At 40.4% G+C, this 17,379-nt stretch overlaps 1 protein-coding gene across 3 annotated transcripts in view; it reads left to right on the forward strand.

Annotated features, from left to right (window-relative positions):
- The window catches only part of KLHL14 (kelch like family member 14), a 64,387-nt gene extending 47,375 nt beyond the window's left edge, over positions 1-17,012 (forward strand). For all 3 annotated transcript variants that reach the window (XM_068671782.1, XM_068671780.1, XM_068671781.1), the window contains exons 5-9: positions 2,728-2,806; positions 10,422-10,612; positions 10,762-10,920; positions 13,648-13,805; positions 14,307-17,012. In XM_068671782.1, coding sequence (XP_068527883.1) covers positions 2,728-2,806; positions 10,422-10,612; positions 10,762-10,920; positions 13,648-13,805; positions 14,307-14,447 — 728 coding nt within the window. In that variant the 3' untranslated portion in view covers positions 14,448-17,012. The remainder of the gene's footprint in view (positions 1-2,727; positions 2,807-10,421; positions 10,613-10,761; positions 10,921-13,647; positions 13,806-14,306) is intronic.
- The last annotated feature ends 367 nt before the right edge of the window (positions 17,013-17,379 follow it).

Consider the following 17,379-nt stretch of genomic DNA (forward strand, 5'->3'; position numbering starts at 1 on the left):
TACGCATTTCTTTGGGGATTGTGCTGATTCTCAAAAAGCCGAGTCGACCACAGGGTGTGCCCAGGCACACTCCGTGCTGCTCCTTTGACTTCCTGACAACCCAGAGAGCATGGGAGACATTTTTTCTCATTTTTAACATCCTCCTATGACTTTTCCTTTCCAGTCACAAGGGATTCCTGAATGAGTAAATATTGATGAGAGCAGGTTGCAGAACACTGGCATGGATTTAGGACAAACTTTCATAACCTTCAGAGCCCTACACCTTTTTGGCATGGGTGCAGAGACTTTCTTGCAGAGAGCAGTGCAGCATCTGCTTCCTTTTCTCCCATTATCTTGATTTGCTAATCCTGATTTTTATTTGCTTCTCACATTTCCTACATTCTGACAAGTGCTTTATAACATGTGCAACCTTCCTGACTGATGAGCAAGGCAAAATAATAGATACAGTTGTCTTTTAAACTGAATTCCAAAATGAGATTGGAATAAAACCAGTTATACCAGGCAGCTTAAGGAGGTAATCAGGTCCTTTCCCTGCCATCACAGGCATCATATAGTCCCATTTTGTAAATTTTCTAAGCTCCATTTGAAAAGCAGTTGGATTTTTAGCCCCCTCTACTCCTGTTGGAAAGCTGTTACAGAATCCAATTGCTCCCAGTGACTAGGAGCCTTATTCTAATTTCCAGTAAAATGTATTCTTTGACTGTCTAAATCACCTTGTTCTCATGCCAAAACTGGCCTTTAGCTTAATAGTTTTTTCCCTCCTGGATATTTGTTCCTCTCATGTATTATATGCAGCATTTATGTCCCCTTTCAGTTTTGTTTTGCTGGGTGCAACAAGACAAGTTCTTTGTCTCCTGCAATAAGACAGCCTTTTTGTTCTTCCCATCATCCTAGCAGCTCTTCCTTGTGCCTGTTCTAGTCTGATTTCATCTCCCTTCCTGTGAAGTGACCAGATCTGTATCCTGTCTTCCCACCCTGTTCCCACTAACATCTTCACTTGCTACACCATGCTATAGAATCTTCTACACACATATTTGTAGCAAAGATGTGTATTATGCACACTATGTTGGGTCGCCACAGTCCTCAGATTAGAGGTTTGTGAGACACCAATGAAGAAGCTGCCATGTAACCAATGACCTCTGAAGCCCCGAGTAACTCTGAAGATGCAGTAAATACAGCAGCATTAAAACCGTCTTACAGAAGTCCAAACTTTTGATCAATACTGACATTGCTTTGTAATCCTGATTTTTACAGTTGAAATAGGTTAATAAATGTCCTAAACAGTGATACCCAGAGCTGGTCAGTTGCCCTCTGTTTTACTGTGTATTGAATTTCTAGCTACCGATGCCAGTTCTTCTAAATTGTTGTTATAGATTAAAAGAATTCAGATACAGACCAAGAGCAAAGTTGAGCTTCTCTAAACCCAGTGCAAAGTACTCAGTTGCCCTTAGCATTTGGGGCTCTCACCCTGTGTCCTGAGATGTGTTTGAGCAGTGCTGATCATGCAGGGATTTCGGTCCTTATTAGGCACCACGCTGGATTTGGAACGTGTTTACACATGGCAAGAGAATGAGTTTGTTTCCAGACAGAGTGGTCAATGGTTTCTTTCTCTGCTTTCTTGTAGAGCATGATCTTAAATTTTTATGAATACAAATTCTAGCTATATAATTTTTTTTCTTCTCTCCAGTCTTGATGGTCTATTTATACATGCTGAATTAAGTGTAGAATGAAACAAGCAAAGCAAGCCAATCCAACAGAGGCTTTTCTGATGCAAAAATATTCACCTTGTACAATATCCAGTGACCATCTGTAGAACTGTGACATATGCAGTTGGGTTACTCTGCTGTCCTTTGAAGCCTCTAATTCAATTTTTTAGTCACACTTATATAAACAAAGGTTTCTTTTTCCGAGGTCCTCATCTGTTGAAGTCTCAGGTGTTACAGGAAATTGCCGTACACTCTCTTGCTTCAGTTTTCTTGCTTTGTTGTCAATCTGCATGTAAAATAAGATGAAATCTTAATATCGTGAAGACACGAATACAGTTCTTGGGCTTGACAGCATGGATAAGCTAGTTAGCTGATGTATGTTGCTCATGTTTCATATTTTAGCTAACACCCTTGGAATAAGACTCTTAAGAGTGTATTCCCCCTTCGATGCACATGTGTAACTCCTCCTAACTTGCACTGAAAGTATATGGTAGAATAAGCCATCTAGTGCAAATACAGCATACCCCATGCTGATGGCTTATGCAGCTTCTGATTGTTTGCACAATGTTTTTTACTGTGTTCACCTAGAGATGAAGTGAAGAGAAAGAAATGCACATGTTCTCCCTATGATTTTTTTACGTGACAGAAAATGCTCTAGCCATAAAAGTACTGTAGGGAAGCCCTGTTTTGGGCAGTAATTTTGTTTAGTGCTATGATTTATTGTGGCTGTGAAAGTTCCACAGCATCTATAAGTAAATTTAAATACACATTTTCAAGATCTTATTACAGAGAGCAAGAATAATCTCTATCCGCTTTTACTGCTAACAATTGCTAATTCAAACCTTGTAGTGCCCCATTTGTTGAATTATTACTGTACACATAGCGTAATCATACATTGTTGTAAAAGGGGGAACCCTTCATAAAAGCTGTCAACTTGTGAAATATATGTAATATATATTACAATCATGATGTTAAATACATGAAACAAACAGCTGAGTGTCAAAATAATCTATCTTTACAGGGAAACACAGTACAAACTTTGTTAGCCGATACGATCCCAGGTTTAACAGCTGGATACAACTTCCACCCATGCAAGAGAGGTAAAAACCTACTACGTGTTTTTCAATCTATGTTTTATCATCCTAGGAACAACAGAAGTTTGGGTTAGTTCTGGGAGTAAGAAGGCCTACAGAAGCATTGGAAATACTGAGCTAAAACTGCACCGTGTTGTTGCTTCCCGTTTGTCTCCTAATTTTTTTAAACATTCCAAATTCAAAACTCCACACGCCAAACCCTGCAGTGCTAACTCATGCAAAATAACCATGGACTTTGTGCAATTACTGGTTGCCTGAGCGCGGTTTGAAGGATTTTTTGAAGTCTCCATAGTATCCTGTCATGTTACACTGTAGCGTCATGATGAATTTGCAGTAAACAGGCAGTAATTATAGTCAGGTATCTTACAGAGAACTGAAGCCTCCATGTGTTGACTCCAACCTGTTTCACCACACCAGCCATGAAAAGCTCTCCTCAACATGACTTATCTTGTCAGAGGACTCATAATCCTAGGTGGTCTTTGAATGAAGTTGCTGTCAGCCAATGCGAATTAGAGTAGCACATGTTTTAATCCTGCTGTGTATCAAAGAGCACAGCTGCATGTGAACTGCAATGACCTGTAAAGATGGCATAAACTTAATTCTGGATCCCAAGTCCGACCCTGAAAGGAAAAAAGCCCCCCAAACCTGAACTGAATGATGTGTGTTTCATAGGAAGAGTCTCACAGGCAGAAGGTACAAGTCCTGTTATTTTTATGAAAAAATGTTCAAAGGACTGTCCATCCTTCAGTTCAGCATCCACCTTTTTGTGGATCCAGTGTACAAGATGTCTGACACTGCTTCCCTGAGACACTCTCCTGATACCCTTTTCTTCCAGTATTGTCCCTTTTTTGTCATCTGCCTACAGTATTCAGGTGTCTGGCAGTCATAAATGTATTAAACTCAGTGCAACCCAGTGAAGGAGGTGTGCATTAGGAGATGCATAGAAATGTGACTGTTTTTTCAAATTTTCAGAGGCAAAATACCAGTCTGTAGAGTTTTTGAAAGACCCATTTCCAGGATTCAGTTTGGTTGACGTAGGTCCATGTACAGACCTGTGCACAATGCTTGTCACCAAGTGCTCCATTGTACCAGTGCATGGAGAAGCCCAAGTGGGACAGATGTGAGTCAGTGCCTTGTTGGAGCAGAGTGAACTGATAAAATTAACCATATAAACAGAGACAGAAAAGATGTTCACAGTTCATTATAGTCTACTTTCATTAACAGCATCATCCTTTAAAAATCCTGCATTAAAATACTTCTTACTTTTTTAGTCAATAGCAGGGCTAGGCCAATAGCAAGCTCTTGCTGTTGAGTTAGACAGGCTTTGGCAGCCCCCACACTGTTCCCTCCCTACTGCCAGCACTGCAGGGCAACCCCACAACCAGGCCATTTACCTAAAAACACAAGGGCACCTCTGGTTCAGCTCCCCAAACTGAGTCACTGCCAGCCCAGCCATTGGCACAGGGGGAGCAGGAGGTATGGGAGAGATTGCATATCGCTATGTAGGTTTTCATCAGTGAACCAGGGGGCCTGACTAGTGGGTTTATGGAGGCTGAAGCTCTTCTGGAGCTTAATCTGTGTCTTGATTAGGCTCTATGATTATCTGCAAGCAAAACTCTCAAGGGACATGTGTGGCTGGATGAACAGTTGGGTTTGTTTGGCTGACAAAGCTCAGCAGGCAGAAGTAGGTGGTTGAGGGTTGGAGAAAGCAGACAGTAGAATTTTTTTCACCTCTGCATTGGCCAGTTGTGTTGTACTGGAAAATACAGTTTATAATCCCAGGTGCTGAATACAGCTTGTTTCTGGTGGAAGCTGCCGCCTTCAGCCAAGAGTTGGAAAGTCTGCTGAGCTTTATGATTGCTTAGCAGCTGCCCAACAATAAACTGTAATGTATTAACATCTTGGCACATTACAGTTTTATTTCATTGTAATGGTCCACTTGTACATAGTTCCTTCAGCTAGAGGCCTTCCTATGGCAACTTAAGTTGTCACCTCTTGTGTTCAGGATACATAGCTCATAGACTTGCCCATTATTTTTCTATAAAGGCTCCTAATTATAGGGGCTGTTTTTGGAAAACAGGGATTTTCAAAATTCTGAAATGTTTTTAAAGGTTTATTTGCTCATCCCTAGTGACTTCCTTAGTACTGCTGCAGCCTTTAGATGTAGGGTCTGGCCCAGACAGTTTTAAGAAGATCATACAAACAAGAGGGAGCTTTTATGCAGTCTCCTTTCCCAGCTCCTTAGTCAAAGTTTCCATTAAAGTCAATAGGCTACTTCCCCCCTCAGGAGTACAGGGTCACGCCCTGTATCTGCTGGTAAAATGCAGGCACCATTGAGAAGACAGACTGTTTAATGGGTTCTTCTGAGTCATTATGGTCCATCAAGTCAAAACCCACTTAGGAATTTTAGTCTGAGAATAATTGGCTGGATAGACTGTAATAGCTCCTTTGAAATGACTGTCAGGTAAATGTGGGTCTCATTCACAGGCAGTATATTCTCAAGTTGAAAATCTGTATGAAATATTTGATGAGTAAACTTTTATCTCGTAGGGTAAAATCCATATCTGATTGATTTTACTGTTTGAGCTATAAAGAAAAGACTAATCCCATTATGGATTCAGAGCCGTCAGCGTATTTTTCTTTAAAGCCAAATTTGGCTTCTTTTGGTTTGAAGCACATCTCAAAAATAGTCATCTTGGAGAAGTTTGTACTGTTTTCAGATGTGTGTCATTTAGAGAAACAACAAATGACTTACCAGGTATTGAAATACTTACCAGCCTAACCATGCAACAGTGCTGTTGCTGTTAACAGTGGGATGGTTTTTAAAGCAGCTCAGTTAGACCAACATCCCTACTAAATGATTGATCCTTGTAGCAGACATACCTGAACTTCTGGAGTGAGCTGTAGCTAGACACCTTCATCCAGTACTGTCCCATCACAACAGGTCAGCCCAGAGCTGGACAAGGGATGCAGAACATTTATATGTTTCTGTTTTTTCTTACATTCCAATTTAAAAGGTTTTATTTAAAGACCTGCAAAAAATACTGCACTGCATCAGGGCATGAAGAAGCACAAGTGGATCTGAGCAGGCCACCATCTTTACTGAAGCTGATTGAACTGATAAAAGAAGCCACAAGAAAAGAGATAAAACAATTTCATATTTTATTTTATCCTCTAGTATTTAATAATAACATTAACCTTTATTAAGATGACTTCAGGTTTTTAAAAGCAGAATGAGCACTCTAACAGTGATCCCTTTAATAAGGTCCAGACACCATGATGATCACTGGTAGCATTCATAGTTTTAAACCTCAGACTGGTATTTCATGTTTCAGGGCATAAGTTCATTTTCTGTGGAAATTAGAAAGAAATGTTAGAAATGTTTCCCATTTCGTTTATATATGAGAGAGTTAGGTAGGTTGATTACTGAGTGAGGGGTGGTGAAGGAAAAGTATTTCAGAGACCAGTAAATGTCAAATACTTACATGCTCTGAAGAAAATCCAAAAGTAATTGTCTTATTGTCTATATTCACATCCTAAGGTGCATTCCTGCTATCTAATTAGAATGGAGAGTCTCTTCCCAGTTCTGTGGGAAAAGTTGCCATGTGAGGCCTGTTACATTTTAATCTGAATCATATTTTACAGCAATTTAAAAGGTTTTCACTTAACAGCACATCCCTCACACACTGTATCACTGAAAAGTTAAAAACCAAAAACCTTAAAATATTTGCGGCAGGAGCTACTGGGTAAATAGCCATGTCCAAGCAGAAGAGTGAAGGATGCTGACGCTTTCATTTTTGCTCCTTATAGTGACACTGTGTGGATGAAACCAGGAGTACACATACAGAGTAATGTTAACAGAATCATAGTTAAAATAGCAGTGCCTGTCAGTTGTATCTACCTCTGTTTATTAAACTTGAATTAAAAAATTAAATAAAAGAGAGAAATTGTTTTTCATATAGAATAGTATATATCTTTTTAAAACAGTATAGTTTAGTTTTGAAAAATCTTTTTTTTTGCACATTTTATTAGGTTTATTACGGGAAATCTGACTAAAATATATCAGGAGCTGTTAAAATTTGAAACCCTCAAAACTGGCAGCAAACACCTCCTATTCCACATGGCACACAGCCCAGTAAAGCTGCTAAGTGCTGCTGTGCCGCAGGTTGGGAAAAGAAGGGGCTCCTAGTGAGGTGTCCACTGGTCAGCAGCGTTGAGGAAAGACCAAATAGTCGTGCTGAGAGCAGTTTGCTCATGGGTTTGCAAGAACAGGTGGGTAAGGACAGACAAGTGGACAAGTGAGCAGCCCAACTATCACCACCAGGCGCCCTGCAGGTTTGTGCTGGGCGTGGGAGGGTCAGAGGAGATGTGAGCTCTGGCTGAGCATTTCTCGGCATGTGCAGGCTCTCTGATGTGACCTCTGCAGCTTTTCCTCCTTTGTGAACAAATGCAAGCTATGTTGCCTGTCATGTACTCACAGGAAGCATATAGGCACTTGTTTGCCTCTAACACTTTTACCCGCCGTCAAATTAGAGTGAAATCAGCCAGCAGGTTTTTGTTGAGAGAACAACACTCAGACAGACATGGATGCACATACAGTGTAATCAAATAAGCTTTGTTTCCATAGAAAATCGGGCTAAAAACATAGATGCACAATTTGCTGCCCGACCATGCAGAGCAATGTATGTCATCAGCTTCTATCTACCCATTGACAGATAAATTAAATGATCTTATTTAATTCGTCAGTTTAGTTGGAGGCATTTAGCAGCTTTCCTGTCCTCCTGTTTGCATCTTTTCTTCCTGTAGCCTTGTTCCTGGGGCAGTGTTTCCATTCCTGCTTAACAAGGTCTGCCATCCTGTTCTATCCACATTGTCCGTATGCAGCCAAGGTGAAAGCAAAAAGACAGGAGGTGCTCAGTAACACAGCTCCTCACCAGCCAGGGCCCTGTCAGGTATGCATTGAATCTAGAAATAAGACCAGAAATAGGTAGCATCGCATCAGATCTGCTCCTTGAACACCCAGCCAGCTTATTGTTCCCATGGCTGTATCTTCATAGACTTGTTTGAAGAAGGGCTACAAAGCTGGTGAAGGGTCTAAGAGAACAAGTCTCGTGAGGAGCAGCTGAGGGAGCTGGGGTTGTTTAGTTTGGAGAACAGGAGGCTCAGGGGAGACCTTATTGCTCTCTACAACTTCATCAAGGGTGAATGTAGTGGGGTGGGAGATGGTCTCTTCTCCCGAGCAACAAGCGATAGGACAAAAGGAAATAGCCTCAAGTTGCACCAGGGGAGATTTAGGTTAGATATTAGGAAAAATTTCTTCACATAGAGCATTGTGAAGCATTGGAACAGGCTACCCAGGGAAGAGATTGAGTCACCATCCCTGGAAGCATTCAAAAGACGTGTAGGTATGGTGCTTAGGGGCATGGTTTAGTGGTAGATTTGGCAGTGCTAGGTTAATGGTTGGATTTGATGATCTTGGAGATCTTTCCAAACTAATTGATTCTATGATTCCTGTCTGCCTGACCTCTCCTCCAACTTATAAACCATCAGCCAATCTCCGGCACGTTTAACAAACTGGGAAATCCGTCAAAAATGTTTACATGATAGAAATTTTTCAAAAATGGGCGACTGGGTAAAGGAGAGAGATCCTATTCATTCTTTCACTGACGAAAATGCTCCTGAATGCATGCCTTGCTAGGTAGAACATTAGAGATACAGCATACCAGGCTTCCTTAGCTGACCCGGCCATGGTATGACTGTAGGGAAGCCTGTGAAGGAGTTGGGACACACGGGAGTTGTTCATTGCTGGGTGTTGTGCTCTGTACATCCACTGCTCATCCTCTGAGCCTTGAGTAGTCTTCCCATTCAAGCCCTTGGCAGTGCAGGTGACTATCAAGACCCTGAGATTTGCCCAGCGTGACTCAGGAGATGGCTGGTGCAATATGCAGCGGTTCCCCTCTTCAAACTTGTGTGCCTGAGCAGGAACTAGATAACATTGTGTTAGCTACAGAGGTGGGTTTGGGAGGTGTCAGACCTAGTAATACCTGATCTGCCTGCAGGGCTCTGGGCTCACACACAAATCACATTTTGCCCAGGCAAGAATTTTAGGTTTGGGACCAACAATTCTGCACCTCCAACACTGTGTTCAGTTTTGGGCCCAGATACTGAGTTGCTGGAAGGCATTCAGCGAAGAGCAACAAAGCTGGTGATGGGACTGGAAAACAAGACTTATGAGGAGGCACTGAGAGAATTGGGGTTGTTTGGCCCAGAGGAGAGGAGGCTGAGGTGAGGCCCCATTGCTCTCTACAAGGAGATTGCAGTGAGGTGGGTGTTGGTCTCTTTTCTCAGGTGACAAGTGGTAGGACATGAGGAAACAGCCTTAAGTCGTGCTGGGGGCAGGGTATTACTCTAGATATCGGGAAGAATTTCTTCACAAAAAGGATGGTTAGGCACTGGAACAGGCTGCCCAGGGAAGTGGGAGTCACCGTCCCTGGAGGTATTTAAGAAGCATGTGGATGTGACGCTTAGCAACGTGGTTTAGTGGTGAACTTGGTTATGTTAGTTGATGGTTGGACTTGGTGATCTTAAGGGTCTTTTCCAAAACAGATGATTCTGTGATTCTATTCTGATTTTTGTCACTCAGCATTTTGTACAGGTCTTCATCTAGCTGTGCTCTTTTTCAGTCTTCTTCTTATAATATCACAACTTAAAATTAAAGGCTTCTACCCTAGGAAATCTTCCTACCACTGAATAATTGGGGGAGCACTCCCTGACCATGGATTACACCAAGCAGTGTCTCTCAACCAATTAGGGTCTCTCAAAATCATTTGCTGCTTTATTTTTACTTCAGTAATAGACACCAGTAATTTTGGAGTCACAAGGAAGACAAGGTGTTGTGTGTCTAGTAATGTTTACCAGAAAAAGTAAAAATTTCCCCACATACCTAAGTTGCATGTGAAAACAAACAGGTGGCTCAAACTTTCCATAGTTAGCTGAATGAAGCTAGACCTTTTTTTTTTTTTTTTTTTTTTTTGAGTTAAAGGGCAGAAATGTAATATTGTGCCTAGCTTAAGGAAAGTTGTTCTATTTGCAGTACTGCAGAAAGAAGAAAAAAATGATAATTGAAGAAAAATTTTGATGATGTGGTTCTCTTAGTAAATTGGGAACAATGACCCTTGAAGGACCATAAAGAAAGTGAATGTCAAGATAATTTATTATTGTTACATTATCTACCTCATTTTTCACTTTGTCTTACTGAGTTGTTATATCCCTTACAAGGTAATACCCCAAACATTAATGAGCACCTTTTTATCTTTCACGGGTGTGAAAAAGCAACAAACGGCTTTGAAAAAAGTTTTTTTTCTGCCAGACTTATGTGTGCTTAATCGTTCTGACACCAAAAATGAAGTATTCGTTTGATGTAGAACATGTATTTGATTAGCAAAGCAGACAGTCTTTAGGATAGATGTAAGCTTGTGAAGCTTCTGGAGACTTCTGTCTAAAGTAGCATTTGGAGTAGCAGCCGTCTTAGTTTAGGGAGTTTGCTGCATTTTAATAAATGGTTGAAGTGGCTAATTGTTTGTTGTTGGCTCGTTTTGTTTTCTTTCACCCTGTCCTTCAGGAGAGCAAGTTTCTACGCCTGCCGCCTGGACAAGAACTTATATGTAATTGGTGGAAGAAACGAAACTGGCTATTTGTCCAGTGTGGAATGCTATAACCTGGAGACAAATGAATGGCGTTACGTGTCTTCCTTACCACAACCTTTGGCAGCCCATGCAGGAGCCGTTCACAATGGCAAGATATACATTTCAGGCCAGTGTTTTATAATTCCTGCTATATATTGTACATACACGTATATTTAAAACAAACAAACAAACAAAAAAAAAAACATGGAGCTAAATTCCTGCTGCAGAGCAGTGTCTTTATTTACATTACTTAACAGAGGTACATTTACTTTGCAGGAGGTGTTCATAATGGAGAGTATGTCCCCTGGCTGTACTGCTATGACCCTGTGATGGACGTCTGGGCCCGAAAACAGGACATGAACACAAAGCGAGCAATCCACACTTTGGCTGTAATGAATGATCGACTGTATGCAATTGGAGGAAACCATTTGAAAGGTCACATTTTTAATAGCGAAAAAGCATTTCAGTGTCCCCCATCTCCTGATAAAGAATATTTTTGTTAGACAGTCATTGTTAAATACATTAAAAACCAGGCAACACAATTTAACAGGACACTTGAGCCAGCAATTTTAAAAACATTTTATGCAAATTATTTTAAAATTATAACAGTACATTAAATATATGAGTAATGAATGCTTTAGATAATAAAAATGGGAGCTTCCATTACTCAAAGGCATGGACAATTTGTCATTACCAAGAATTCAATGAAACAAACAGATTATTCTTTGACCCGAAAGTACCAGCAATATTTTCCTCTGTAAATCATTTTCCAAAATGTGCAGTTAGAGAGAGCTTTATTCAGAGCAATGCACAAAAACAAGCTCCCTATTTAATGAAATATTAAAATAAATAAAAAAAAAGCCATTAAATATTAGGACTAGACCCTTTAGATCCCTTTTTAATATTAAGTATAGCTTGTTAATTATAATTCTTTTTAGAGGTCTCTTATTTTCATCTTCTGAAAAGGTCTCATATTAAAATAACTCTACTGCTTAGGCACCTGGTATTTTTGTCTTAATACTTACATGCTGTTGCTATTCCTGCTAAAGTAAAGAGATTTTGTTTAATCCAGCCAGTTAGGCAAAAAGCACAGCTCCTGCTTCTTTGTCCTCTGATAATATTTGACAGGTTATATTCGTTTTTTATTTTTTTTCTTTCTTAAAAAAAAAAAAGCCTCACAACAACAAAAGAGAAAATTGTAATGCAAAAGGAAGAGTGATGTTAACTGATACCATGCCATGTGCCTGAATGATTCTGGCACCCAAATCCCAAATGAAACTCTGAAATATTGTTCTGCCTTTGAAGATCAGAGTGTCCAAGGTGCTTATAAGGGACAAAGTCTCAGATGTCAAGTTGCCCTGTTGAATAGCACTGGGGCATAAACCCTTGCAGCTGGGCTGCTGTGCCTCCATCCACCACACACAGTTGTGATGGGTGTTCCTGGGTGTTCAAACAGAGAAGAGGGTAAAAGCTGCTGACAGAACATCTGCAAATTTTATAGAGGTTGCAGAGCACCATAGCGTTGGCTTCTTCTCCTACTAAAGTAACAAATTTACCACATTAAAGCTCTCTGATAGGTAAAGCATATGCCTTGGTTTGCATAGGCTTGAATTGCTTCCATCCTGCATTCTCCTTTCTTCACCCAGTTTCACCTAACATCCTCTGGGAAAGGAGGGACTTCTAATAAGCATTGCATTTTTGCCTCTGAAGCGCTTGCTCTTGTGAGGGGTATTTAATTAACATCTAGACTACTGGAAAGTCTTCTGTTCTCTGAAAGAAGGGCTGTCTGGGAAACTAGTTTCTTCTGTAAAGTGAAGCAAAGAGAGGAACTGCAAGTTAAATGAGCAGAGAGGGGACCGAAGTGCAGATGAAGTAGTAAATTCTCCACCAGGTGGGAATAGCAGGCCTCTCTGATGGCTCCATGGCCAAGCTCTCCTTTGTGAAGCTGGGTCTGTATGCCAGTGTCAGCAGTGCATTTGCTGCAACACAACTAGTCATCTGTACACTGTAGTTTATTACAGAGCTCATTGACAGATTCTGGGCATGCAGCAGTGGCCTCTCTATGGCCCCTTGAAAACTTTCCAGCAACGAAAAATTATTTCATCACAGCTATTCATTCCCATCGTAAATAATACTCTTACAAGCGGCTTCATTTTGAAGTACCAATATCACCAAATGCCCTTTTGCAGAAAATCAAACTTCTCTTTTCCATTTTGACCTTGATGAAGAAGACACTAATGTCAAGTAAAGCATCACAGCAGATTAAGAAAGCCGTAATCTTCTTGGAGTGCTCTGATAATGAAGGTAGTCTGAGATAGGGAAATGTCTAAATATTTGAGCAGGAACCAGGACTCAACAGTTCTGTGTCTATGTTGAGCTCACTTACTTGTTACTGAGTGTCACAGTTTGAGGGACTTCAGACGTATCTGCCCTTTGGTGATTACAAAGCAGCTGTTGCTTGGAGCCATTTTCTGTCTCAGACAGGGAATATTGTCACCACTGTTCTTTTGATTACATTTCTGTTGCCATAAGGATGTTGTCACATCACAGTTGCGTGCTTAGGGTACACCTTAAACAGCTTGAAAACTGAAATTGGTCCTGAACATCACATACATCATGCTAAGCACCATGTCCCTCTGGAACCAAGTGGCACCAGCTGTCTAAACTCCACCTGGACTTGGGAGACATTGATTTCTAAATGAGATTTAATCTGTTGACTTTTGGATAGATTAGATCTGCTGACCTTTGAGAAAGACTGCCAGGACAGCCTGTTCCTACATGTTCAAACTCATATTAGCACCGATATATGAGGAATACAGCCTGAATCTGCTTTCTTCATTGTTAGGGTATTACTGACTCTTACTGTCTGATCTGTTCGACTTTTATATGGACTTGTATTTATGATTTGTAGAGAACTGTATAACTAATGGTAAAAGCTTTTAATAGATTTATTTGAACTGAAATAATGGGATATTAACTTTACAGAAGATGACTTAAGCGTATATGGTGATATTTTCTAGAAGAAACCTTAACAACGATGTTATATTTGTAATAATGTAATTTTTACTGTAGGTTAATAAATTTAACAGTAAAACAAATCATAAAATACCATTAATTGGTATGCCATAATGCACATTCTCCTTTCTCAATGCCATTACTCAGGTTTCTCTCATCTCGACGTAATGCTGGTGGAATGCTACGATCCAAAAGGTGACCAGTGGAATATCCTCCAGACTCCTATTCTGGAGGGCCGCAGTGGCCCTGGCTGTGCAGTCCTTGATGACAGTATTTACCTTGTAGGAGGCTACAGCTGGAGTATGGTGCGTACCTGCTCTCTGCAGCGACCCTTCCATTCCTTCTGAGCTCTTGCAGCCACTGTGTATGTTACTCAGGTGGGACAGAGGATGAAGTAGTAAGGGATGAAATAGCTGTAGGGGCAGGCTTTGGTTTGGTTTTCAACTTGTGGAGAACACGTAGTATTTTTTTACCTTTGTGCTTCTCTATTTAGATGAGTTATTACCAGATTGCACTCACCATTAAGGGGTAATATATAAATTAGATGCAATTTGGCCAAAGTGATTGATGGTACTGTATGCCCATAGCTTTGCTTATCAGGTACTTTGTAAAGGAGCCTTATTTGCAGAGGCTGGGTGCTCTGCCTATATGAAAATCAAACCTCTTTAAGGGCTCTTAAATCAGGGGCCAAAGCCATGAGTTACTTGTGAAAAGAAGTGGCTTTTCATCTTTAGTGCTGATGGGTGACTTGGGCTTCACTTTTAACATGAGCCAATTTTAAGATGACTTTTCTATTTTTGTTACAGGGGGCCTACAAATCTTCCACTATTTGCTATAGTCCTGAGAAAGGGACTTGGACAGAACTAGAAGGAGATGTTGCTGAGCCACTTGCAGGTCCTGCTTGTTCAACTGTCATACTGCCAGCCTGCGTACCGTACAACAAGTGATAGTCAAGGAGCACTGACATGAACACTGATTGCATTTGGGAAAACAATGACGGGTGACGTAAATATTTTATTAGAACAGGATTCCTGTTAAAACAAAGCTACCATAATTGACCCCTTATCCCACACTAATGCTTTAGGAGCAAAGTAAAAGAGAACAAAAACGAAGTGTTGTCCCATCTCAGATAGATGCCGGTGTCTTATGAAGCAAGTAGCTAAAACACACCGAATATTACATGCTGACAGACTGCCATTTCAGACTGATTTTAACTTTTTCCTGCTGCAGAAAGATTCCTCACATCAAATTTAACTTCAAACAAAAAATGAAGGCTACATGTTCAAACACAGCCTGAAGAGACAAGATCAGTATTGTGCATTGTATCTACCTGCATGTGATCTGTGTTGAAGTCATGAGGATGTTGTTGTCATGAATGCTTCAGAATTCAGATAGTGAAAAGCTCACTTTGCATTGCAGAATTGTCTCCTCCTCTGTAATCCTAACCTACAGCTACTTCACATGCTCTGCAAGCAACCCAGGATCAGAAGATGATAAAAGGTAAAGAAATACCATTCAGTTTTTGCACAGCTTGGCATCTAATACACTCTGCCTTCAAAGTCCCCCACATGTAAGTGTAGCAAAGAGTGGACTACAATGAAATCCATGTTTCACAGAGCACTTCTTGCAATAGCAGTTCAGGGTTTAGGATCAAATTCTTCTAGTCACACTTGTGTAACGTCAGAGTAGTTTCACTGAAATTTGGTCCTACACCATAAATTCTGTGTTCATACAGTAAGTTATTTCTATGACCATTTAACGAAGCACCAGAACCCTTCCTTACTTTTCACTCACCTGTTAGGTAGAGGCACATGTGCTAGTTGCTTCCAAAGACAAGAAGGCTGCACTTAACTGTAAATGTATTACTTTGGACTCTTAAATGATTGCACACAATTTTGGAGAGATGCTGTTAAGTAGTTAAAGTACTCTTGTGTGACTGATCTTAAAATGTAGTGTGAAAGATTTTTAATACCGATCCAAAGTAATATGAGGCTAGACTTTCCACTGCCTTACAGCTTGTGTAATTATTTACACAATGCAAAGTGAGTTCAGAATGCTACCACGTGGGACCGGTTGCGTTTAGAATTCGCTGTATGAACTCATAGTTGCTTGCACAAATCAAGCTGTCCATGTTTTAAGCTTATGTCTTTCTGTGCTGGCATTGCAGAAGCAGTGACAAAATCTGAAGCCTGATTCATCACCACCTTGTATTTAACATAGTTGTCTACACTCCAGCAAACTATATGCAGAATTCTTCCATTGTGGTTTACTTGTGCTGCATTCATTACCCTCAGGACCATCTTTTTTGCTGGAGTCATTGCTCCATTGAAGCCAACGAGCTTCAGTGTACTTCTGGCTTATGTCAGCTAAGAATCAGGCCTTTAATTTGCTTAGTTGTAACTGGCTGCACCAGATAAAAGGCACAGCAGAATCAGATCCTGCATTTTCAAGCTTGCGCATATCTTTTATGATAGGACTTAATGCTAGTGCATTAAGCAAGGAGCAGAAGACTACTGGAGGTTGGTTTCTACTGCAGAGGCAGTAGATGGGAGGAAGAATTCATTATTTGCTTTGCAAAATAGAAAGAGGACGAATGTACTCAGAAATTACACTATATATTGAAGCTTGAGAGCAATATAAATAATGGAGAGCAAATACCATGGGACTGTTTCTCCCTGGCATCAGTCCAGTTTTATTGCAGTACAACTCCTGTGCTTGCAGCAGAATTACACAGTTATAAAACCGGAGTAATGCAGTAAAGACTGATACCATACAAATGCAATAAACCAATTGATGGGGTAGCTGCACGCGTGGAAAAAAAAATTGTTTTAAAAAAATAATCATCTGAAGATGCTAATATTTGAATGTGTCGTTGGGGAGTTTTCCAGTGAGCATCACTAAGGAACTCATAAAGGTGGAGTGTATATCCTGAAATCTCAATCCATTTCTACTATATAGTGCAATCTTAGTTGGTTTTGTATTTATTTATATTGTTCAGATCCAAGGGATCCCTTGTAAAATATATTTGGTGCAATCATGACTTTTTTTTTTCCTGTTGAAAGTATATAAATATAAATATATATAAAAAGGAAACTGTTAAGATACTAAATGAGGAAACTTCGACTGACATTTAAGATCAGGATAAGGTCTGCCATTGAACACTGACTGTCACTCGTCTACTAAAACGTACCATTTTTAAAGGATATTTGTTGTCCTTTTAAATGGTTCTTTTTTTTTTTTTTTACCAAGATAATTTAAAGATTTATGAGGACTGTATGTAAATCTTTCTATCTTTCAGGAAGGCATGACCAAGGAAAGTGCAAACTGAATAAGTCACACAAAGAATGTAAATTTTGTACAGTATTAGGCTGTGTAAATGAAGCTTGCTCGTAGGGGGGAAACTTTAAATAAAACTTTATGTACTAATTCAACTGTCTGCCATATTCCTACTTATAAAGTGTATGTATAAATAATATCTACATTAAATTCTTTGGAACTTTTTTTATCATGTAGACGTGTAAACTTCCTTTGTTCTGTGGCCGTACATAACAGCCTGGTTGTTCTCCAGGTGTCATTACTTTTTGCGTGGTATTGCAGGGGTGCAGTGGCAACAGAGTGGAGCAGCATCCTCCCCTGGGCATGGGCAGGGGCAGACCTCAGGGCTGCTGGTGTTGCTGTGTGCCTGTGGGGAGCACCACATGCCCTGCTCTGCCCGTGGAAAGGACTCTGCCTGGTCAAACGCAGTCATACTTTGGGGGGATAATGCTAGTCATGGTGGAGGAGACAAAGGTAAAGGCATTTAGCAGCAAGTGGGATGTTATCAGCTGTGCTGTACGAGTGTATCTTTGCCATGGGCCACAGCCCTCCTGTGCAGACCAA

This window comes from Anas acuta, chromosome 2, assembly GCF_963932015.1.
Source record: "Anas acuta chromosome 2, bAnaAcu1.1, whole genome shotgun sequence".
Classification (NCBI taxonomy): Eukaryota; Metazoa; Chordata; class Aves; order Anseriformes; family Anatidae; genus Anas; species Anas acuta.